This window comes from Triturus cristatus, chromosome 6 (assembly GCF_964204655.1).
Source record: "Triturus cristatus chromosome 6, aTriCri1.1, whole genome shotgun sequence".
In the NCBI taxonomy this organism is placed as follows: Eukaryota; Metazoa; Chordata; class Amphibia; order Caudata; family Salamandridae; genus Triturus; species Triturus cristatus.
This window is the reverse complement of record NC_140589.1, coordinates 1,248,877,596-1,248,902,013: the sequence shown is the minus strand read 5'-3', so window position 1 is coordinate 1,248,902,013 and position 24,418 is coordinate 1,248,877,596. Positions and strand designations below refer to the sequence as shown.

The 24,418-nt window shown below is 45.0% G+C and overlaps 1 protein-coding gene across 2 annotated transcripts in view; it reads left to right on the top strand.

Moving 5' to 3' along the window:
• NPHP1 (nephrocystin 1) overlaps positions 1–24,418 on the top strand; it is a 708,547-nt gene that overhangs the window by 115,348 nt on the left and 568,781 nt on the right. For both annotated transcript variants that reach the window (XM_085612188.1, XM_085612187.1), the window contains exon 4: positions 947–1,071. In XM_085612188.1, the coding sequence (XP_085468314.1) occupies positions 947–1,071 (125 nt within the window). The remainder of the gene's footprint in view (positions 1–946; positions 1,072–24,418) is intronic.

Genomic DNA, 24,418 nt, shown 5'->3' with positions numbered 1-24,418 from the left:
TCTGGAGGTGATAGTGTTTGACAAGAATGCTTGTGTACATTTGTTTTATGGCATTTTATTGTGGTGATGTATTATTTTTATGCTGTTGCTTTTGTGTGCTGTATCATTGTAATGTGATGTGTTATACTGTAGTTGTTGTGTTGCATTCTATTTTTACTGTTTTGTTATGTTGTGCTCTGTTATGTTTTTTAACCCCTTCGGTGCCACGCCCTTTCCCCCTCCTGTGCCGGGCGTTTCCCACGCGGGTGGGTTTCATGACGAGATATGGGCACAGCGCGACCGTGCTCCATGACGAGACTATCTCGTCATGGGCACAGAAGAGGTTAATTGGGTTTTTTGTTACTTGCTGTCTGATATTGCGTTATATTCTGTTGTTAGTGGTGTCAGCAAATGCTGCTACATTTCCAGCCAAAAGCAGCAGTTTTCCTTACAATTCCTGTAAAAAGCAACCATTTACGACGGTCTAAGGTGGCAAAATAGCATTGCTCTTGCTCTTCAAGTATTTTAAGAAACCTGGCAGTCCAGAACTGGGGCAGACATCATGCAAAAACGTAGCACTTGGAGCGCTCACTTCATGTGACAGAATGCTTTGTGTTCTAAGTATTATCAGAAATATGGGAAAGGCATGCTCAGAAAGAGTGGCTTCCGACAACGTATGGTTTATTAGACAATTGAGTTTTTCAACTGCTGATATGGTAGAAGCCATGTAGCCACCAAAAGTACTTGAAAGATTTCTATTTGTTTGAGCGTCACAGAGCACTAGTGAAGGCTGATAAAAGAGAGCCTCTCAATATTGCTTCCCCACCCCAACGAAGGGATGTCAGGTTCAGGACAATAAGCTTACATTGTATGGTATCAGGTGGACCATTTAATGAAAATGCAAGTCAAATGTTTCAGAAACTTCAAAATGGAAAATATGATGCAAATTATTATTATTTTCTTTCAGAGCGATGAACCTGCACCAGTAGGAAATTATGATCAAAGAAAACAAGATGAAGAGAAACGATTATCAAAACTGTCCACTGAGCTCCAGAACCTTGCAGTGGCACTAGGAGAGATGAATATGGGCACGTAAGTAGGGAGAAGGATGACTAGGTTGTGTGTGCTATAATGCAGTGGGCTAGTGCAAGTCTCCTCCTTTTAGGTGCGTCATTATAAGACATTCGTCATGCAAGTGTGTATGAGCTAGCCGAGTCTGGTGCCTTAATAGACTAATACATTTACTGCAGGAGTTGTGTTTGACCTCCTCGTCACAGTTTCGAGCCCCAGTGGGTCCACTCAGACGTTTATGCTTCCATAGTCAATAAAAAGAGAGCCATTGAGTTGGGTAATGTGGCAACCTAAGAATGTTAGAACTCATGTGGAACAGTTAGTAGGAACATAGAATGTTGTGATTCAGTCTATGACTTGAGGTTTGCACAGTAGATAATTTCTTTTGATGGGGCCTGTTGGACGTAACCTTTAATAAAAGCTTTGGATCATCATACATTCATACCTTCCTGAGAACTTACTCTGGCAAGGAGCGGAAAAAGAAGTAACTCTTCACCAGGACCGAGTAACTCAACATTTTTTTCTCTCATTTCATCTCATCCATCAGCCAAATGTCACTACGTCCGATTTTCGTAATAAAGACATTGTTTCTCGCTTCAACCAAGCATTTTCATGCTTCAACCATCTAATATTCAAGTATCAGGTCAGCGTCTTCATTTCATTTCTCAAAATGTAATATTTAAAACGTCGTGGTGGATAAGTTGGGCATTCATGTGCACCTCTGTGTGCTCTTATTGCATGCGTTATCTGCCGGCTGCGGGGGGCACTACTCGAGCCATTGCAGTTCGCAAAGCTTTGGTGTTGCGTTTAGCTTTGTGATGGCCTGCACTCGAGCAAGCGTGGCTCGAGAACCCGCTTGCGATCTCTGCTTGTGGACCTTGCAATTCTTACATTAAGCGTTGACTTGGCACTTTGAGCTTTGTGTCGTACATCATGTGATCGTGCCCCGGTAGCCATTTTGGATCAGGCAAAGAAATCAAGTTACAGATTTGCTCATTGTTATTCTGTGGTTCACAGAAACCTTGATGCAACTGAATTTTGGTGCAATTCTTGAGTTACATTTATGAATTCCTGCATTCTCAATTTTGATATTCAACATTTAAGAATGTTCACCTCCTACATACTTCGTTAATTAAAACGATTAAGGAAGTGACAGTTTTAGAATACATTTTGGTAATAATTTATTCCAGGTACTAAAGGTTATAGGGTATCTCTCTGGATACCGGATTTCTTTCTAGGAGAGGAAGCCTCAGTTATTATTATTGAATACTTGTGTTTGTTCTCTTGTTTTTTTAAAAGTATTGGTAACTTGATTGTCTTATGTTTGTCTTATCCAGATTTTACAGCACCTCTGTTTTTTTTGTCTATGTCTGTTTCTCCTGCAATACAAAGGCAGAAATGGAAAACAAGTTTTTAATCTCTTTACAAGAGTCTGCGGTTCTTCTCTTAGTGTTGAACTGAAAGTGTCTTTATTAACGCATTGCGTAGGCCCTGAATGTCAAGATGTATTTGAACATCTTCCTGATATTTCTCCGCATGTAGCATCTAATCTCAATGAGTACAAGATTTGTTTGAAGAAGTTAGATTTGCACTTTCCAAACTAAGCACTGTATTTGAATGATATCACTTTGGTAGAAGATTGCCAAGATCTGGGGAGTCTGTTGAACAATATATTACATATTTAGGAACATTTAGCCTCCACATGTAATTTTGGGACATCTACTGAAAATAGCTTATGAGATCCATTTGTTGGTGAGTGCCTTAGAAAACGTGAGAGAATCTACGTAGCAAAAAGATGACCCTTTGTTGAAGGAAGTTCTTACCTTATCAAAAACGTACGAACATTCCAAAGCACGTATGGATGTTATTTGCAAAGACAGTACTCATTATGACAGAGGGGATAGCAAAAAGGTACAGGCTGTTAAAAGCAAAACTATTGTGAACCAACAATCAAAAAAATCTGTCTAGGATGCAGAGCACTCTAATATTCGTGAAAGCAAAGGTCACATCACTAAATGTTGTAGGTCTGTTTGTGATAAGTAAAAGTTGAGAGCGGTAGATAATCCATCTGATGATAATAAGCGTGAATAGGTAATTTTACAAGGAAAAGAGAGTGGTAATGAAGGGCCATTTGAGTTTGTACGAGTCAATGGCCTTGATGGTACAATGTTACTTGACTGGGGTGAAAAGATACCTTTAATTCCCAAACTTTATTTGAAGATAGTTTTTGAAAGATTGTGAAGTTGTACAAACCAGACATTAATTTGAAGGGTTATTGTGGTGAATCAATCAAAATGTTAGGTTACTTTTGGGGAACAATGGAATTTGCATGTAGAATAGTCCCTGTAAAAATGTATATTTCTATTAAAGGCAATTGAATAATAAGTTGATGTCACCAGAGAGACTTATCTGTATTTCTTGAACCTCAATGAAGTACTCTGTATCACACTGAAAGAAAGAGTTGATGATGCTCAAGTTCAAGTTAAAACTTGTATTATAAAGAATAATTCCTAGAGGTTTTTAAGAAACAACTAGGTTGCTTTAAGAACTTTCGTCATTTGATGCAACTTAAACCAGGCTCACAAACCCAAAGTGGGAAATATAAGAAATGTTCCAACTATGGTGAAAGAGGCCATGAGGTGGGAGGTACATTCGCTGAAAGAATGTGGAATTATACTGGAAGTGGAAGCAAGTGAACAATTTCATCCAATTGAGGAAATATGAATTTTATGATCAGTTATGTCCCCTATCTTAGACCCCAACGGCTCCCTGTATATGCTACAAGTACATGTATGTTCCCTCCAGTTCCAGTTATGAAGACGCAAACACATGTGCGTCCACCGTTAACATGTCCTCTTTCAGATCCGCCATGAATGGGTCAGATATTCCGTTCCTAAGTATGAAAGGCCACCGACTTTATGTGGTTCACTTTCATCATTTTGCAGTTCAGGCGAGTAGGCCCTGAATTCTGCCATCAAGCCTTTTCCTGCCTTCTACCTTTGACAGCTCCAGTCTGAGCTTGCATCTGTATCCATGAACTTTGTCCTACTCCCTGCGCGGCTAACGGTGCCTGACTCGGCCTGTTGCCTGCCAAAAACTGTATTTCACCTTCAAGATTATCTGCTCCGCTCCTCATCCAATGCATTCCTGTCTAGTAGTTTAGGTAAACATTCTTCCAGCTACCGAGCGAAGGTCTTCGCCCGGCTTCACTGTCCTCATGCAAGTAATTCATAGCTCCTGTTACCATGGAAGATTCCTGCCCCCTCGCATCTCATATAGACACTTAGACGCTTGTACACGCACTAACAGTCAGTATAGAATAGATTCCGTCCGAGAGACCTTTCCTTTTGGATAACACAGTTCTTTAAACATAAGATATTAGATATGATTTGGGATTTAGGTTGACTTGACCCCCCAGACTTCTGTCTCCACATGTAGAGCTAAATGTCAAGTCCCCTTCACCCTCTAGTTGCACGTCAATCACACGTCATGCGGCTGCGCGCGCATCTCTGCCAAGTATTTCTGCTGACATTGCAGGATTCTCTTATGGATCCACCCACTTGTGACATCATGTATAATGACGTTTCTAGTTTACGCCTATATGTACGCCTTTTTCTATTACGTATGTGTATTCTTATCTGCCTTATCAACTTTTACGCCTCCTGCATCTGTCTTACTGCAATTTATTCCGTATATATATGATTACCTGTCAATAATGTATTGCCTTCCCTTCCTGAACCCTCGTGGTGATGGAATATGATGCCTATGATTCGAATCATAATTCCTTTGTAGAGGAATAAAGCCTTTCAGAACCTCTAATACCACGGATTCTGCCTCTTATTTTACTGAGTTATTCTTACTAGATTTTACCGCATCAAAAATAGTACAGGTAATTAAATATTTACCACATAAATTGGCGCCCGAACAGGGACACTTTCTCATCTCACGCGCCGGAGGTGCGTTGCAGGCCCGGTCTCCTGCCACAGCTGGACGGACAACAACGCGTACCCGCAGGATTTCCTGTATCTCCCTCCGGCCAAGCGGGGGTGACTGAGGCTGCGATCAACACCCAGACGAGGCGGTGAGAAGTGCGAAGTATCCCGACCAGAGCCTAGCTGAGAGAGCAAGATCCGAGGTATACAGAGGCCCACCAGGTTCCGAAGTTCCGCGTCGAGTCGAGTCCAGTCCGGTCCAGTCCAGTTCAGTTCCGAGGCCTTCCGTTCCGTGCTACCCGGTGAGTACCGTTGCCGGGGAGGCATTTAGACGTGCACATAGTTTGTGCCGGTCAAGACGGGTTTGGGTACACAAATCCGGTCTGCACTGTTTCAGCAGTGTATCTGTACTGTTTAGCAGTATATCTAGTATGTCTTGTATATAAAATTAAGTATCATCCAGTGTTAGTATTATGCCAGTAACTAGTTTCCTATTAGTTATCATTGTTCGTTAAATGTTAAATGTTAAATGTTTAATACGTTCTACATATTGTGGTGTGAATGACTGTTCATTATTGTGGTTTATTGTATTAAGTGTGTTCAAGATTAAGTAACCAGATTTAAAAATGCCGCTCTTTTCGAAATTAAGACAGATCAAAACTAGAAAAGGGGTACTCGAAGAAGCTGTTCCCATTCCACCTAGGGACACTCCAGGGTACTTTATGTATCATAAGCATGGCCTAGACGCCGTATTATTTCTTGATTTATTGGTGGACTACACCAAGGAGTTACCAGAAAGTCAGAGGTGGCCCGCAGCTGGGACCTGGGATGCAGATTGCATCATGAGAGTAGAAGAAGAATTATGGAAAAAGAAAGCCAGACAGTCACAGAAAGATGCCATTGAATTATGGCGTAAAGAATCATATAGACGTACAGAAAAAGCGCTCAGACAGGAAGAGAAAAGTAAGGAGAATTCAAATAAAGCCCGAGAAAATATATTAATTGAGGAAGGTACCAGAGTAAAAGCAGAACAAGTAGACAGACAAAGAAATACCCTTATGAATGGTATGTATCCTCTTCTGGCCGAAGGGTTACCTAAGGCTACCCCGGAAATACCGAAAGACTTGCCACCTCCATTGCTCCCGATAAAAGCACATCCCAAAACACATCCCAAAACCGCAAAAGATGTTTTCCTTTCCTCCTATTTAGACGACGTAGCTCCCGAATATGCTAATACCACACCACACACACCGCTTACCGATGGTGTTCAACGCCAAGATCATCCGTCTGTATCCCCGCAACAACAAACTCCTACGCACATTCCCACAGGTCCGTCCGTTTCTACCGTTTTTCCCGCATCTACAATTTCGATCTTACATCCAACAAATCCTTTCTTGCCCAGCACCTCAGACGGTGCTACAGGAGGTACGACAGACATTTTTGCCACGCCGCCGCGAGGAAATAAATTGACCCTTAGAGATTTAGCACTCCAACGTACACCCCAACTAGCAACTTCCGACATGTTTAAAGACCATCTTGTGGATTGTAGATATGATCCAGTGCCTGGTAAACAGGACAGACTGCTACTGTCATCATTACGTATACGACGAGCTACAATGTATTTAACGACGATACCAGGAATGGTTGAGCATCTAGACAATATATATCACTTTGTCCAATCAGGGCGAGGCCCTGAAAGTATTAACGAAGCCATGGAATACCAGAAAGTGGATGTACAGAGACAACTGTTACGCTTTTTCATAAACTGCGTGATCAGGAACCAAGACAGGCCTGAGGTAGATCATGATACCATGCAGAAACTAGCTAAATGGGGTCAGAATATATCAGAAGGGAAACATGATAGACAGGCGTGTATAGTCGCCATGTATCGAAAGATCCGCAAAGAAGTAGAACAAATACATAAAGAAAGATTAGAGGCAGACAGAACTGAATCAGAGGGAGAGGTGGAGCAAGAATCAGAGATGGCCGCAGGACAATTAGAAACGATGGCTTATGTAGGTAGAGGACGACCCCGTAATAATACTAGAGGCTTTAATGATCCAATACGTCCGATACGCCCAGAATGTAACAAAAATTTCCAAACCCCTATATTGAATATAAGGTCTCCTGAACACTTATTCCAGGCTGCTGATAAATTACTCCGAGAACGAAGGGGGTATCATATGCTCGATTCCATGGATGAACAAGAATTAGCCAGGTCAGCAGTCCTATGGGCTGATAGTCCCGGAAAATACAGTGATAATGTACTAGCACACACGTTTTTGAACCTTACCCCAGACGAACAGCGTTTAGCTGGTATATACATGATTCAACAACTCCTTATATTATATAAAAGCCAACACTCCGATCCTGGTCCCCTACCTGACATATTGACAGAATTACTCACGAATAGATGGAGAGGTTCAGGTACTGATTTAATTAAAGAAATTCTAGAATTTCGAAACCAGTATATTGTTTTCGTATGCCCAGAACATGTCTCAGTTCCCATCAAGGAAAGAACAACGTATTATATGGACAGACAGAATCCCTTACGCGAAGTACACCCTATCAGAGTTGATGACGATAATTTCCAACGAGTGTTTGTGTACACACCTATAACTAAAATTGAATTATTAGAAATGAAGAAAGTAGTACCTAGCCATGATAAAGATCCAGCGGGTTTCCACCGTGAGATAAAAGACATGTTACTCATGGGAGAGTATACCTACCCTGACATTATGAAAATATTAAAAGTACTAATGCCTGCTGGTGTTTACGAAAAACTCAAAGAAAAGGATTGGGAGGTGGGAGACCAAAAGATAGATTGGACAGCATTAGAAACCGAAGAAAAGGCCCGAGCTCCAGGTTCAGGGCTTGGGGAAAAGACTACAGCGTTACCAGGATTACTAGTACAGGTACTGCCACGTTTATTAAGTACGAAAAAGGAAGACTGGGGTGCAATCTCAGCCTGTAAACAAAAGCAAGATGAAGACACTAGTGATTTCTACTCCCGATTTGAAATTTTTTTTGGTATAAATAGTGGCATAAAGGCAAGTAGTGAGTCATATCCACATCTGTTTGTGACAAAATTAGTTGAAAATTCCCTGCCCCAAGTTAAGAATAGAGTATTGAAATTCGAGAGTACCTGGCAAGGTAACACCCCGTCACAGATGTTACAAATGTTACAATATCACCACAATAGAATTAGAGAGGAACAAGAACATGAACACAGACGTATGAAAGACACGAAAATGAAAATGCTTGTGGCTCAGTCAGTTCCAGCTGACGGTCATAAAAAGGGTGATTCCGCAGGTCCTGTAAGAGGGACATGCAACTATTGTAAACAGTCAGGTCATTATATACACGATTGTGCAGTTCTGAAACATAATATCGCCACAGGTAAAACCCAGGAGAGACCACGTCCACCTAGACAGGATCAGAACCAACAACAAATCCCTCAGCATGCACAATCTAGACCAGCTCCGCAACAGGCAGCCCCACAACAGATCGTAGTCACATCACAGCAGCAGCCTATTGCTGCCACACAAGCAACAACGCAACAGATGTATCAGTATGCACAAGCAGATTATCCCGATTATCAGCGATACACATGAAATAGCCTAGAGAGGGAAGTTGGCTTACCCCTTATCGAGGTTCCTGTAGATCAAGAGGGACCTTATGTACATAGTGAACTATTAGGCCAAGACAGAAAGTTTTTACTTGATACAGGGGCAAGCAGAACAACTATACGACGAAGTGAAGTTCCAGGGGCACCCCTCTCAGGCTCACAGAATATTTCCCTTGGATTCTCAGGAAAGCCTATCATTAATGAAGTATCGCAACCCCTTCCACTCACGGTTGGTCCATTGACACGAACTACAGATCTATTGCTTACTAAATCATGTCCAGAAAACCTGTTGGGTATAAAAACTTTGAAGGCTCTAGGACCTATAATATGTTGTTCTCCGGAAGGAGTAAGATTATTTTTACGTGACTTCAAAGGTCACTACGTGTCCAGAGACATGGATCACCGGCTGCAGAATTTACCTACACATTTATGGGCACAAGGCCCCACTGATGTTGGTTGTATGAACATTACACCATATCGAGTCACACTAAAAACAGGAGTGGTACTACCACGAATGCGACAATACAAGTTACCACCAGATGCTGTAGTGGCTTTACTGCAAATCATTGACGAGCTCATTGCACAAGGAGTGGTTGTGGAAACCGACTCAAATGTATGTAATTCCCCGATAATTCCGATTCTCAAAAGAACGGATCCAAAAGCTCCGCCAGTATATCGATTAGTTATTGATCTGCGCGAATTAAATAAATGCATTGTACCACAATACCCCGTGGTCCCAGATATCTCTTCATTACTAACAGCTATTGATTCAGGAGCAACGTTCTTTACTGTAATCGACCTCAAGAATGCCTTCTTTAGTGTCCCAATAGATCCGGAAAGTCAATACTTGTTCGGGTTCAGTTTAAATGGACGAAGTTTTAAATTCACACGCGCACCTCAAGGATTCACAGAAAGCCCCAGCATCTATAGCCAAGCACTAAAACGAGAACTTGACAGTATCCACATGCCAGTTAACACTGCCTTGCTTCAATATGTCGATGATCTGCTGATCACCGCTCGAAGCGAACCTGAATGTGAAAAAGCATCACTGACGGTTTTACAATTTCTAGCCGAAAAGGGGCACAAGGTGTCCCCTTCTAAGCTGCAATTCTGTGTCCAGCAAGTTGTTTATCTTGGGCACTTGCTGTCCAAGGAGGGAAGACAGCTTACACCCGACCGCATCCAGTTAATTGCTAACATGCCACCACCCAAGACACAAAAGGAGGTGCGGGCTTTCATAGGCCTCACTTTGTACTGTAGGCAGTGGATCCCTCAATACGCATTTCTAGCAAAACCACTCATTCAGTTGACAACACAGGAGGCAGCCATATCAACTGTCCTCCCTTGGACTCAAGAACATACATATGCCTTTGAAAGCTTAAAGAAAGCTTTATGTCAAGCACCTGTTTTAGCAACACCATGTTACAATAAACATTTTACACTCTTTGTTACAGAACGCGAAGGTACTGCCTTGTCAGTACTCACTCAGGAACAAGCAGGATCACACAAACCATGTGCTTATTTCTCTAGTACATTAGATCCCGTAGCTCAAGCTCTTCCTGCGTGCCTGAAATCAGTGGCAGCAACAGCTTTAGCAATCAGACAAAGCGATGCCATAGTATTAGGACATCAATTGACAGTACAAGTACCACATGCAGTAGAGGTTCTTCTGAACCGAACGCAAACACAACACTTGACTATAGCAAGACTTACTGGTTACGAATTGACATTGTTTCAGCCACACATAGAAATCAGACGTTGTAGTACATTAAATCCTGCCACACTTTTGCCAGTAAACGGAACAGACCCATTAGCACATGATTGTATTGAAGTCATTACTATCACGACAAAACCCAGACAAGACTTGACAGATATCCCATTGTCAGATCCAGACCTGACGTTGTATGTAGATGGTTCATGCATGAGAACAAGTATAGGAGAGTTGGTGGCCGCGTATGCAGTCACAACAGACACTGAAGTCATCGAAACAAATTGTATTAACACTTTGTCAGCTCAAGCAGCAGAGCTCATCGCTCTGACACAAGCCTGTATCCAAGCCACAAATAAGAAAGTCAACATATACACAGATTCACGTTATGCATTCGGAGTCGTCCATGACTTCGGCGTGCTGTGGCGAGAGAGAGGTTATTTAACTTCTCACGGTGCCCACATCCAACACGGACCCCTCATTCAAGCTTTATTAGATGCAATTCATCTACCCACTGCAATATCGATTATGAAATGCAAAGCTCATAAGAAAGTTACCGATATCATTTCTCAGGGTAACGACCTAGCTGACAGAACAGCTAAACAGACTGCTCAAACTCACACAACTGACATGACAAAGACAATAGTTCCGACACCAACACATTGCATGACAGTTAAGGATCCCGCTCTTGATGTAATTGACATACAGACACATGCTACACCAGAAGAAATAAAGAAATGGACTGAATTAGGAGGGATCCAAACGGATCAAGGATGGATGACGAAGGAAAAATCTATATGGTTTCTTCCCGACTCTATGGTTCAAGTCATCATTAACACAATACATAGTCCAGCACACCTAGGAGAGAAAGCTATGCTAGACAGCATTCAACACATTTGGTTCAACAAACATTTACGAGCAGCAGCTAAACAAAAAGTTCGTACCTGTATGATATGTTGTCAGTTTAACCCAGGTAAAAGCATTCCCGTAGAACAGGGTGGATTTCAACCTCCTGATCACCCTTTTGAAGTCCTCCAGATGGATTATATCCAGATGGAACGATGTCGAGGATTCAAATATGTTCTCGTAGTTGTCTGTGCTCTTTCCCGTTGGACAGAAGCCTACCCGGTTTCAGATTACACTGCCCCGACTACTGCCAAACAGTTAGTTCGAGAATTCTTCCCACGGTACGGTTTACCAAGTGTTGTATACTCAGATAACGGCCAGCCATTCTCATCCGAACTGATGAAACACGTTTCACTTTTATTAGGTTACCAATGGAAATTCCACTGTGTCCGACATCCCGAGGCAGCAGGTCTCGTGGAACGTCATAATCAAACTCTGAAAATTAGATTGTCCAAAGTATGTAGAGAAAAAGGTGTCGATTGGGTAGTAGCCTTACCAGTTGCACTCTTTTACATGAGAATGGTAGCACATTCTCGAACAGGGCTATCCCCGTATGAGGTGATCTTCGGTAGACCACCAAATATGTGGGGGACGCCTATACCTCGCAAAATAACTGATGTTGACTGTAATATGCTGACAGATTACCTGGCTTCCTTGATGTCTGCACTACAATCTTGTCGTTCACAGGTAGCTGCAGCTTTTCCCGATAACACTGAGGTGAAACCCCATGACGTGGTTCCAGGTGACCTGGTTCTTGTGAGGAATTTCGACCGGAAGACCCAGCTGGAGCCTAGGTGGCAGTCGCCCAAACTCGTCTTGCTAACAACAAGGACAGCCGTGAAGATCGAGGGACGTAAAGGGTGGTTGCACTCGAGTCATATCAAGAAATTTTATGGACTACCGTCCGATGTGAACACTCAGCCTTGCATTCCCTCACAGATTGATTCAAAGCTCCCCTTGGTTGAACCGACGGAAAACGAACTCTATAAACTGAAACTAAGGTCTAGCAAGTCAGACAATTTGATTGTTTAAGTCCTCTCCAAGGTGAATCGGTTGAATTTGTCTCTGACATGTATCCTCTAGACCGAAATAGAGAGAGAAATCGACAGATACAGCTTAAAAAGCATGCGTATTGTAAATCACTTCGTAGTCACTGCACAGTAACATTATTAGTTTTGTTTTTTCTAAGTCTTATGATCATCGTCACCAGTGTATTGCTACATATGTATTACCCTATTTCTAAGCGTGTCTACAATGCTACTGCTGAACATTCTTTTAGTGAATTACCCCCGCATGAGTTGTCTTATAGATTTGCGCTGCGCAACAACACTTTCATTAGTATGTTACATCATTCCCATCAGACCAGCAATGCTACCAATTGTTGGATATGTGGCCGACTCCCTCCCTATCAGAACTATAAGGGAGTTCTGCCTCTCTTTCCGTATCCGTTCACACACAATGGCTCCTGTGGAGCATGGTTTAGTTTGATTAATTCCCTAGATTCAAATTCAGTAGTTTATCAAGACAACTGGGTATGGGGAAACCTGAACCTAGTTTTACTTAAAGTCTGCTACCCTAACAAGGAGGGATTTCCCAAAAGAACAGGAACTGATCTAGAAAATGAAGTATATGGATTAGGTAATTTTACACTTAACCTCATGATTCTGAATGTTGAATCCAAAGCTACACCAATCTTGCCCGCTATGTCAGTATTTCCAGTTAAAGGTGAATTATGTGTAAGAAAGAATGGTTCAATACATATGGGCCATAGTAAATGTACCACTGTAATAGAATTCAGTGATCAAGGCAAGTCTACATTTAGAGCTTCTCGTCATTCCTACTTCATATGTGGCCAGACTGCATATATACGTTTACCTCTAGATTGGGATGGTACCTGTTACATCGCATTCCTTCTGCCACCTGTTTTTCTAGCCCCTCCTGATTATCACAGAAATACCCATTTAGTACACAATAGACAACAGAGAGATCTCCCGATTGTCGATTACACTGAAACGGCATGGGAACAATATACAGATTTCAATAAAGGTTTCTTTCCCTATATAGGTACAGTCACTAATAGTAAGCTGATACGTAGATTAACTAGAACCCTTGAAGCAGTAGTAAATGAAACTACTTCCGCCTTAGGCAACTTAACAGAGGAGCAGTCTGCGATGCGGATTGTTGTTCTTCAAAATCGTCTTGTCCTTGACGTCATCCTGGCCGATAGGGGCGGAGCTTGTAGGGTCATCGGATCAAGTTGCTGTGTTTTCATACCAGAAAACTCGCCGTCCGTATATAAAGCCATAACTCGCCTTCATAAGATTGTAAGCCAGATACACCAGAGTCCAGGCACCTGGACTTGGTCCGGTTGGTTCTGGAGCGTGTTGTCAGCCTGGGGATGGAGGATCCTATCCTTCCTAGGTATTGGCTTTCTCATACTATTCAGTTGCTGCTTATGTCTACAATGTGGGCCAGCGATTTGTGGTCTGTGTGCCGCATCGTGTTTTCCACATCCAAGTTTTCGCTCAAAATCCCGGAAGAAGAAAGAAGAACAAATGATGCTATATGAACAGATTGATGGATTGATGAAGATCGATATCTCCTGAGGGTCCGTAGGGGACAAGGAGGGAATGAGGAAATATGAATTTTATGATCAGTTATGTCCCCTATCTTAGACCCCAACGGCTCCATGTATATGCTACAAGTACATGTATGTTCCCTCCAGTTCCAGTTATGAAGACGCAAACACATGTGCGTCCACCGTTAACATGTCCTCTTTCAGATCCGCCATGAATGGGTCAGATATTCCGTTCCTAAGTATGAAAGGCCACCGACTTTATGTGGTTCACTTTCATCATTTTGCAGTTCAGGCGAGTAGGCCCTGAATTCTGCCATCAAGCCTTTTCCTGCCTTCTACCTTTGACAGCTCCAGTCTGAGCTTGCATCTGTATCCATGAACTTTGTCCTACTCCCTGCGCGGCTAACGGTGCCTGACTCGGCCTGTTGCCTGCCAAAAACTGTATTTCACCTTCAAGATTATCTGCTCCGCTCCTCATCCAATGCATTCCTGTCTAGTAGTTTAGGTAAACATTCTTCCAGCTACCGAGCGAAGGGCCCGGCTTCACTGTCCTCATGCAAGTAATTCATAGCTCCTGTTACCATGGAAGATTCCTGCCCCCTCGCATCTCATGTAGACACTTAGACGCTTGTACACGCACTAACAGTCAGTATAGAATAGATTCCGTCCGAGAGACCTTTCCTTTTGGATAACACAGTTCTTTAAACATAAGATATTAGATATGATTTGGGATTTAGGTTGACTTGACCCCCCAGACTTCTGTCTCCACATGTAGAGCTAAATGTCAAGTCCCCTTCACCCTCTAGTTGCACGTCAATCACACGTCATGCGGCTGCGCGCGCATCTCTGCCAAGTATTTCTGCTGACATTGCAGGATTCTCTTATGGATCCACCCACTTGTGACATCATGTATAATGACGTTTCTAGTTTACGCCTATATGTACGCCTTTTTCTATTACGTATGTGTATTCTTATCTGCCTTATCAACTGTTACGCCTCCTGCATCTGTCTTACTGCAATTTATTCCGTATATATATGATTACCTGTCAATAATGTATTGCCTTCCCTTCCTGAACCCTCGTGGTGATGGAATATGATGCCTATGATTCGAATCATAATTCCTTTGTAGAGGAATAAAGCCTTTCAGAACCTCTAATACCACGGATTCTGCCTCTTATTTTACTGAGTTATTCTTACTAGATTTTACCGCATCAAAAATAGTACAGGTAATTAAATATTTACCACACAATAGTAATGCACACATGGCCGGTGGTTGCGGTGAGATTGTGCAGAGAGCTTGCTGCGTGTGTAGTGGTAGCTCATTATCCCCTGACTAACATTACGGAAATGCTGTGTTCATTTGGTGGAGGTAAACTTTTTTCATTTGACATCTGTGTACCACCAGATTAAGCTGCATCCTCAGCCTCAGGTTTTAACATTTGTTTATAACACCATTTGGAACTTACAGATTTCTTAGGATTCCATTTAGTTTTGCTCAGTGCCTAGAGCTGAAGCTAACATACTAGAACTTGAATTTAAGTGTTCTGAAAGTAGGAAGACCTATAGAGCTTTGCGCATGGCTGGGGTGTAGATGCGGCAAAGTTTGGAGCTGGAGGCAGGTTTAGCCAGGGATATGGCCTGCAATCTCTTGGTGGCAAAGCATTTGTTCTATGAACAGGGGTATAAAGCTGATAGGCTACTTGCACACAAGCTGCGCATCCAAAGTTCACAGAACCATATAGCCTGGATCATGGATGGAGAGGGGCGGAGTTACACAAAAAAGCAGGCCATTTTACAGGTCTTTACAGACTATTACGCTGTGTTATACAGAGCAAAGGCTCGAGATACTTGTCTGCAGGATGCATACCCTACAGAGGTGCTCTTCCCAGATATAGAAACCTCCCTATCTATGTGAAGACCTTGATAGACCTATAACAGAGGTGGAGGTTCTGCAAGCAATAAACCTGCTTCCCAGCAATAAGGCACCAAGGGATGGTTTGCCAAACACATTTTACATGCCCTTTTCAACACTCCTGGCCCCATATCTTACGAAGATTTTCAGCCACCCCTTCTATGATGGATTCAACATTGACTTCCTTCCATTGATTTAATCGCAAAACCCAATAAAGATCCACAGGATTGTGGCTGTTACCGCCCCCATCACTCTCCTTAATAGTTACGTCAAAATCTGCACTAAATTTCTGTCCCAGAGTATGAAGTGCGTTTAATGGGAATTGATCTTGCCTTTTGAAATGGGCTTCATTTACGGCCACCAGATGTGGAATGATACACTCTTGCTGATGTTGCATCACTAATCCAGACATATTTTTGAAAAAAATTGCCAGTGAGCATGCCACATCAAATAATTTCATATTTAACAAAAGTGCAAGTGCATCATTGCGACAATTAATGGCATATCTGTTAATAAGCGTTTTTAAAAAAAATCAAACGACGAGGTCTGTTAAAATGACGGCAATCAATTAATACATGTACGGTAAAATTTTGGAAACGCAATCCACATGTGTAATTATTCTCTGAATCTAAGCAAACTTCAATTTTTAAGCTCTTATATATCACACATCTAAAGCTACATGAAATTTGAATAGTGCTAAACGTAACAGGGTGTCAGGAAGTGCTGATTAATACTGAAAAGCATTCCTATTTTCCCAATAATTTACCATATACTTTGCAGAGGGTATGTTCCTTACATACTCCATGTCAGCCAACCTAGACTTTTTTTTTTACAGACCATTTTTCATTCTGCTTTAGAAAGGTGTGAGGTCTGAATTATTTTTAATCAGCCGCGGTCTGTGCAGGTAACAGCGGTGGGGCAGCGTGGGAGGGGGGGATTTCGAGGGACGATGTAGAGGGAAAATTATTTGTTTAATTTTCCCTCTGCATCGTACCTCGAAATCCCTCCCACGCGGCCCCACCGCAGTTACCTGCACAGACTGCTGCTGTTTTTAATTTCATTTTTAAGGTTCCTGTGATGGCTTCTAGCCTTTTCCTGAGCTCCTTTGCCCACTTTAGTGATATCTTCTATACCTTTGAGACCCAGAGTTTATCCCAAAATCGCATGGTTGCTTTATAAGCTAAAAAGTTCCAAGCCTGCAAATTTCCTTCCAATCTTATTGCCTGGGTCATTACACCTTTAGAGAGAGCCAAAAATGTTTTAAAGCACTTACTTTCACATCTCTCCCAGCTTACCTCCATTCTTGATGCAGAGAAGGCCTTTGGTCGGATCGATTGGTCCTTTTTTATTTAAACCTTTATATAAAACAAACTTGGGCTCCCGGATGAAAACTTATGTCTTAGCTAACTACGTGAGACTAACCACTAAGATTCGGATACATTCCAGGCTCCCGAGTACAATTAATTGACCAGAGGGACACGTCAGGGTTGCGGCCTTTCACCCATGGTTTTCAGGCAGATGCTGGAACCTTTGTTCCAACGTATCCGGGACAATTCTAACATTACGGGCCTGCCCACAAAAACGGGCAAATTAAGATGGCCTTGTTCGCGGATGACAGCTTGTGTTCTTTTCACTGGTCGAGGAATTAGAATGTTTCCACCAAATCTCTGGCTTTAAAGTTATCCACCACAAATCTACAGCAATGAGTGTGGCGCAAAACTAAGATTAAAGTGAAGCAGTTGCACAGAAATACCATCTGAAGGTCTCTCAGACTTTAATCCAATATCTAGGGTTGGTTATCTTTATAGGTGGTGCAATGTGCAACCCTCCCTATACTTTGTTCAAGGATTTTTATAGATGGGGTAGTTTAGAACTCTCCTAGAGGGGATGGATCAACGGTGTCAAGATGAATTACGTGCCATGTTTATTGTATTACTGTCTTTACCTTCCTTTGGAGATGTCCTGTCCATAATGCGCACAGTATGGTCAAATATTTGGGCTTTTATCTGGTAATATAGCCAGAACTCTTGTGATACAAGGTCCACTTGAGGGGGGATTGGCAGTCCCTGACTTGAAGCGCTGCGTCCTGGTGGCGCAACTTACACCGCCTTTTGCTTGGTGGGTCCAGAAGGCAGACAAACCCTGGTGCCTGGTGCAGGACCGTTCCCATCTTCCCCTGCATCACTTGTTATGGCTACCGCCTCTGACTCGCCGCACCTTGGTACCCAGAGCCTGGGCAATGGAAGTGACACAGCACCATTGGAATAAGGCAGTTAGATCACGCAGGGTTACTACGTATCCCTCCCCTCAGACACCGGTACTGGGGAATCCCGACTTTCCCCGATGGTGATGATTGATGCTGGTTTTCCGATCTGGGAAGGGAGTGACACACTATGTCTTGGCCAATTATGCACACATGGGGCCCCTAAGATGAAAGACCAATGCACCAATGATTTTGAGCTTTGGTCCACAGACCTCTATGGCCTCACACAGCTGCTACACTAAGCCTGTAGTCCTAGGGTGTGAGAGAAGGGGGGATGAGGGAGACAACAAGTATTGAGGTTATTATGACAGACAGGGACACATGTTTGGGCCCTCTCCCGGCTGTACCGATCCTCGAATAAGCCTGTTGATCTAACAGATATGTCTTATGTGGGACATTGATCCCAAGACTGTTCCCTCACGTTGACAGAGTTGGATTGGATATTGATCTGGGAGAGGACAGCAAAGTCCTCCCTCTATCTGCAATATAAGGTCAACGTCTTTACTCACATGTTAAAGTGGTATCTAACCCCAGTCCGTCTAAAAGAGATGTATGGAACATTTTATGAATGTTGGAGGGGATGTAATGCAAAGTGGACATATATGCACATGTGGTGGGAGTGCCCACAGATAGTCTTTTTAGGAACAGGTGATCTGAAAGAGACACGTTAGTGATAGATTCCTTACCTTAGAATATCCCCAGGCGTCAGACTGGATCCGGAAAGTATTTTCGTTAGCAGCACCCCTGCGCGTCAGTAGATGGCGTCGTGCGGCTTCGCGTCCGTCGCTGGCGTCGTATGCGTCGAGATGACGTCACAGAGACTACTTAGGTGCCACCCATGTGTGCTGACGTCAGTTCTTCCTTTTCTCGCATAATTAAGCGCAGATCCGGTTAGAGCACGTACCTTAGTCGCTTTTTGACTATCTTTTTGAGACTTTTTGTCTCCTGTAAGTTCGAGTTGGTGTCATAGGGATGCCTGGTTTTAAGTCACTGAGGTGCTCCAGAAGGCGTCCACTTCGTCGGAGCCCCTGTTGCCATTTAACGATGCCCTCACTGACGTCTTGCTGGGCACTTGGTTGCGGCCAGCCACAGGGGCCCTGGTGGATAAGAATGTCTTCAGGCTTCATCGCCTGGCACCGGGTGACCCTGCCTTTCTGACGCCCGAGAGCTTGGTCATCCAAGCTTCGACGTCCCAGAGTGCCTTTCCGCCGGCTCCGCCGGATAAGGACTCTAAGAAGCTGGAGCAGTTCAGCAAGCGGTTGTTCTCTTCGGCCAGCTTAGGGCTGCAGTCAGTGAACACCGCATGCCTCTTGGGCCGCTATTCCCACGTGGTGTGGGATGCCGTTGCACAGGTGTTGCCGCAGTGTCCTGAAGAGGCCCAAGCTGTGCTGTCTCAAGCTGTTGCCGAGGGTAAGGATGCGGCTAGGTTCGCCATTCGGTGTGGTTTGGACACCGCAGACTCACTATGTAGAGCCATTTCTACGACTGTGGCGCTTAGTCGCCATGCCTGGTTGAGATCTACCGGGTTCTCGCAAGCTCACTCATGGACATGCTGGTTGATGGCGCCTGCCTGTTTGGCGATAAGGCCGACCGTGAGCTGGAGTGTTTTAAGGACTCATGGGCTACGGCTAAGTCCTTAGGTCTTTCCACGAAAAGCCCAGCCACTCCTGGTTTTCGTTCCTTTCATGGCAACGGCAGGGGCGCCCAGGCGCGTTCCTTCAGAAAGCCTGTGCATACCCAGCCGCAGCGCGGCCGCAGGCTCTGCAGGGGCGGGTCTGGGAATCAGCGTAAGGGTCAGTCCACGTCTGCCCCCGCTGCTTCTGCCTCCAAACCTTCCTAATCGAAGCTTTGTGGAGCACCCCACGCAGTGAGTGGCAGGATCCGCTATCACCTCCCCCACTACCACGCTATCACATTGGACACGTGGGTGCTGCAGATCATCCCCAAGGGTTACTCCTTTCCCTTTCAGTCCACCCCTCCAGCCATGCCACCTCAGTTTCACTGCATGTCGGGGGATCACTTGGCGACTCTCCAGCAGGAAGTTACGACCCTTCGGGCCAAGGGGGCCATTGAGTGCCTTCCGCAGCCGGAAGTAGGGAGTGGTTGTTATTCCCACTACTTTCTGGTCCCCAAGAAGGACAAATGGGGTCTACGTCCAATCTTGGACCTCCGGAACGTCAACCGCTTCCTCCGGAAGGAAAAGTTCAAAATGCTGACTCTGGCTCAGGTCTTGGCTGCCCTCGACCCTGGAGACTGGATGGTAGCGTTGGACTTGCAGGACGCATATTTTCACATCCCTGTCCTGCCGGCCCACCGGCGTTACCTGCGGTTCACGGTAGGCCACGACCATTTTCAATTTGCCGTGCTCCCCTTCGGCCTTACCAGCACCCTTCGGGTGTTCACGAAAGTGATGGCGGTGGACGCAGCTCATCTGCGCAGGTCAGGGGTGTCAGTCTTTCCCTACCTCGACGACTGGTTGTTGAAGGTGGGCTCTCCCCAGACAGTCATCTCCCACCTTCAGACTACGGCCGATCTCCTGCATTTGGTGGGGTTCTCCATCAACGTGCCAAAGTCACACCTGAGTTCCTCTCATCAGCTTCCCTTCATAGGAGTGGTTCTGGATTCGACGCAGTTTCGGGTTTATCCTCCCGAGCAGCGAGTCCTGGATATTTAGGCTATGATTCCGATCTTTCAGCCTCTGTCCGGGTTTCAGTCAGGATGAACCTCCGGCTCCTGGGCCTGCTGGCCTCCTGCATCCTGCTGGTGCAACGTAACGTGCCAGTTGGCATATGCGGGCTCTGCAGTGAGACCTGAAGTTCCAGTGGATGCAGCATCAGGGCAACCTGTCCGATCATGTCCAGATCTCGGAGGACACTGCACAACAATTGCAGTGGTGGCTCACAAATCGCGATTGGGTCAATGGCAGATCTCTCTCCCTTCCCCAACCGGAGCACACAGTGGTGACGGATGTGTCCCTCCTGGGATGGGGAAACCACTTGGGAGAGGCGGAGATCAGAGGACTCTGGTCTCCGGCGGAGTCCCGGCTCCATATCAACCTTTTGGAGCTGCGGACGATCCCACTTGCACTGAAGGCATTCCTTCCCTCTGTCCAGGGAAGTGTGGTGCAGGTGTTCACGGACAACACCAACGCCATGTGGTATTGCAACAAACAGGGCAGGGTGGGGTCGTGGACCCTATGTCAGGAGGCTCTGCGCCTCTGGACATGGCTGGAACATCAGGGCATTACCTTGGTGGTTCAACACCTGGCAGGTTCTCTGAACGCCAGGGCGGACGAACTCAGCCGCCGGTGCTTGATGGATCACGAATGGCGTCTGCACTTGGACGTGGCGCAAGGTCTCTTTCTACAGTGGGGAGAGCCTTGGTTAGATCTATTCGCCACCGAAGAGAACGCGCAATGTCATCAGTTCTGCGCTTTGGAATTTCCAAGGCGGCACTCGCTCGGTGACGCTTTTCGTCACGAGTGGAGTTGCGGTCTGTTGTATGCCTTTCCGCCTATACCACTTCTGCCCAGAGTGCTGAAGAAGATTCGGCGCGACCGGGCCCAAGTCGTCCTTGTTGCTCCGGATTGGGCACGAAGATACTGGTATCCTGAGCTACTCAGCATGGCGATCGATCCCCCGATCTGTCTGCCTCTTCGGGAGGATCTTCTGTCGCAGCAGCAGGGGACGGTCCTCCACCCGAACCTGTCCAGCCTCCACCTCCATGCGTGGAGATTGAGCGGCGACACTCACTCTCACTCTCAAGACTGCTTTCCTGGTAGCTATTACCTCTCCAAGAAGCGTGAGTGAGCTCCAGGCTCTTTCTTCCAAACCTCCTTTCCTTTTTGTTCATCCTGACAAGGTAGTTTAAAGGACCCATCCTTCTTTTTTGCCAAAGGTTGTCACGCCCTTCCACATCGGGCAGATCATCACCTTGCCCACCTTCTTTCCGCCTCCGCATCCCTCGAAAGAGGAAGAGAGGCTCCACCGTCTGGACCCAAAACGTGCGCTCCCGTTCTATCTGAAGCGCACACAGCAGTTCAGAGTGGATGACCAGCTCTTTGTTGGCTACGTGGGCGTTAATAAAGGTCGGGCTGTGCACAAACGGACTATCTCTCGGTGGGTCGTTCTGTGCATCAAAGCATGTTACTCGTTGGCTAAGAAGGAGCCTCCTGTGGGGCTGCGTGCCCATTCTACCAGGGCGACGGCAGCCACTACTGCCTTGGGACGCGGCGTTCCCTTGCAGGATATTTGTCAGGCAGCTAGGTGGGCCTCGCTGCACACTTTTACCAAGCATTACTGCCTTGACAGTCAAGTCCGGAGAGACGGCTTCTTTGGCCGTGCTGTTCTCCGTGACTTTCTGGTGTAGTCTCTTCGCAGACCCACCACCGGGGTTCGTATTGCTGGGGTATCTATTCTAAGGTAAGAAATCTATCACTAACGTGTCTCTTTCAGATGTACAAGTTACTACTTGTGTAACGATATATCTGTAAGAGATATTAGTTAGTGATAGATTCCTTACCGCCCCACCCATCCTCCCCGTTCTGCGAATTGATTCTAAGGTTAAGGTCATCCCTTTCAGGGACCTAGTTTCATGGCACCAGTGGTCGGTTTCTTGCATGGCTCTGCGTTCCTGGCGTGGAAAGCTATTTTGAGAGACTGTATATAAGTTTGAAAAGATATGGATACCATTCCTAACATATGTTAAATGGTCCAGAGACTTGATTTAGCCACCTCTTTTGATTCGGCCGGCTGGGGATGAGGCGATCGGTGGCGGGCCGTTCAGGAAACAGATGTCTGTACGAATTGATGTTAATTTGGAATTATGCCTTGATGTAACACTTGATCCAGTGGGACTGCTTATGAATACATTGAATACACTCTTTGATCATCTCCTGTGGCCATGTCTTGGCGTTAAATGTATAAAGTTGTTAAAAAGGATTTTGTTTGGTTTGATTTCAGCTTCATTGATCTTTCATGAGAATGTTTGTAAAGATATTAATAGGGTTAAGATTTGCCAGGGTGATGTTTTAATTTATGGGAAGAGCCTGGAGGGAACATGATACAAGATTGAATGAAGTACTGGAAAGGTTGAGGACGAGTCGCCTTATTCTTAAATTAAAAAAGCGTAGATTTATGTTCCTGAAATAGAGTATCTGAGACAAGTGATTACAGAGAAAGGTATACAACCTAGAGAGTAACTTGTGAAGACTATTAAGAGCATACCGAGCACTAAAAATAATGATGAGTTGGTGAAGTTTTTAGGCATGACATCATAGCAAATTCGCTCTGGGATGTTCTTAAAGAGGCAAGAGCATGAGGGATTTGTTAAAGAATGGCAACTAATTTATCTCGTGTCAGAAGTGCAGTGGAGAATTTAAAAACATTAAGGAGTAATTAGCTAGCGCCTCTAGTTTAAGCAGTTTTGAACCAGGCAGTGATACCAACCTTATGACTGATGCTAGTGCAAAGGAACTAGGGGGTCTATTAGTATGTCGGGCGGACCGCCACCGCCTCCATGGCGGTGGCGACCCGCCTGACATTATCCCCCGCCAGCCTCCCATTTCCCCCCCGCCATATTATGATGGTGGGGGTACCGCGGCGGATGGGAAAACCGTCCGCCTCTTTTCCGCCCGGTCGATGAGTCGACCGGGCGGAAAAGGGTTGCCTATGGTGGCGGTGTCTGCTAGACACCGCCATCCATATTACAATGGCAGCGGGCAGCAGCCTTTCCGTGGCTGCAATGGAAAGGCATGCGGTCTTCTTAGTTGGGGGCCCGTTGCGGGCCGACAGGGTGTTGGGGGGGTGGGGGATGCACATGGGGGTACCTATGGTACCCCCCTGCATTTGCATGCACAAGGTGGCAGGCACCGCAGGGTGCCTGCCACGTTGTGCATGCAAATGCACGACATGCATATATTGCATTGTAGCGGGTGCTGCTTCCAGCATGGCCCGCCACAATGCAATGTATGCGGGATGCCACCGCCACCGTAGCTGTGGCATCCTAATTGCCGATGCGGGACCACCGCACCACTGGTGGCCGGTCCAAGCACCGCTAGGGTGGCGTTTCGTCCGCCCGCCATCCTAATAGGCCCCTAGGTGTGGTTCTTCTGCACAAAGCAGGAGGACAAGAGAAAACCATTCCATTTATTTCTTGTGATATGAGAGGGCAGAAGTTAATGACGCCGTCATAGAGACTGAAGCCTTGGCGATCTATTGGGCTGTGAGAAAATGTAGAACATTTTTATAGGGTAATAATTTTGAAATTAAGAGTGATCACAAACCTCTAAAAGAGGTATTCATCAAGAAAGTATTGATTTCATATCAAGTAGTATTGGTAAATGGGTGGCACTTCAAGAATTTGATTTTGTTTTGTCAAATATCCCAGGGGCAAGTAAATCTGTGGCAAATTGCTTTTCTAGGTTGTGTAATGTTCAATCAA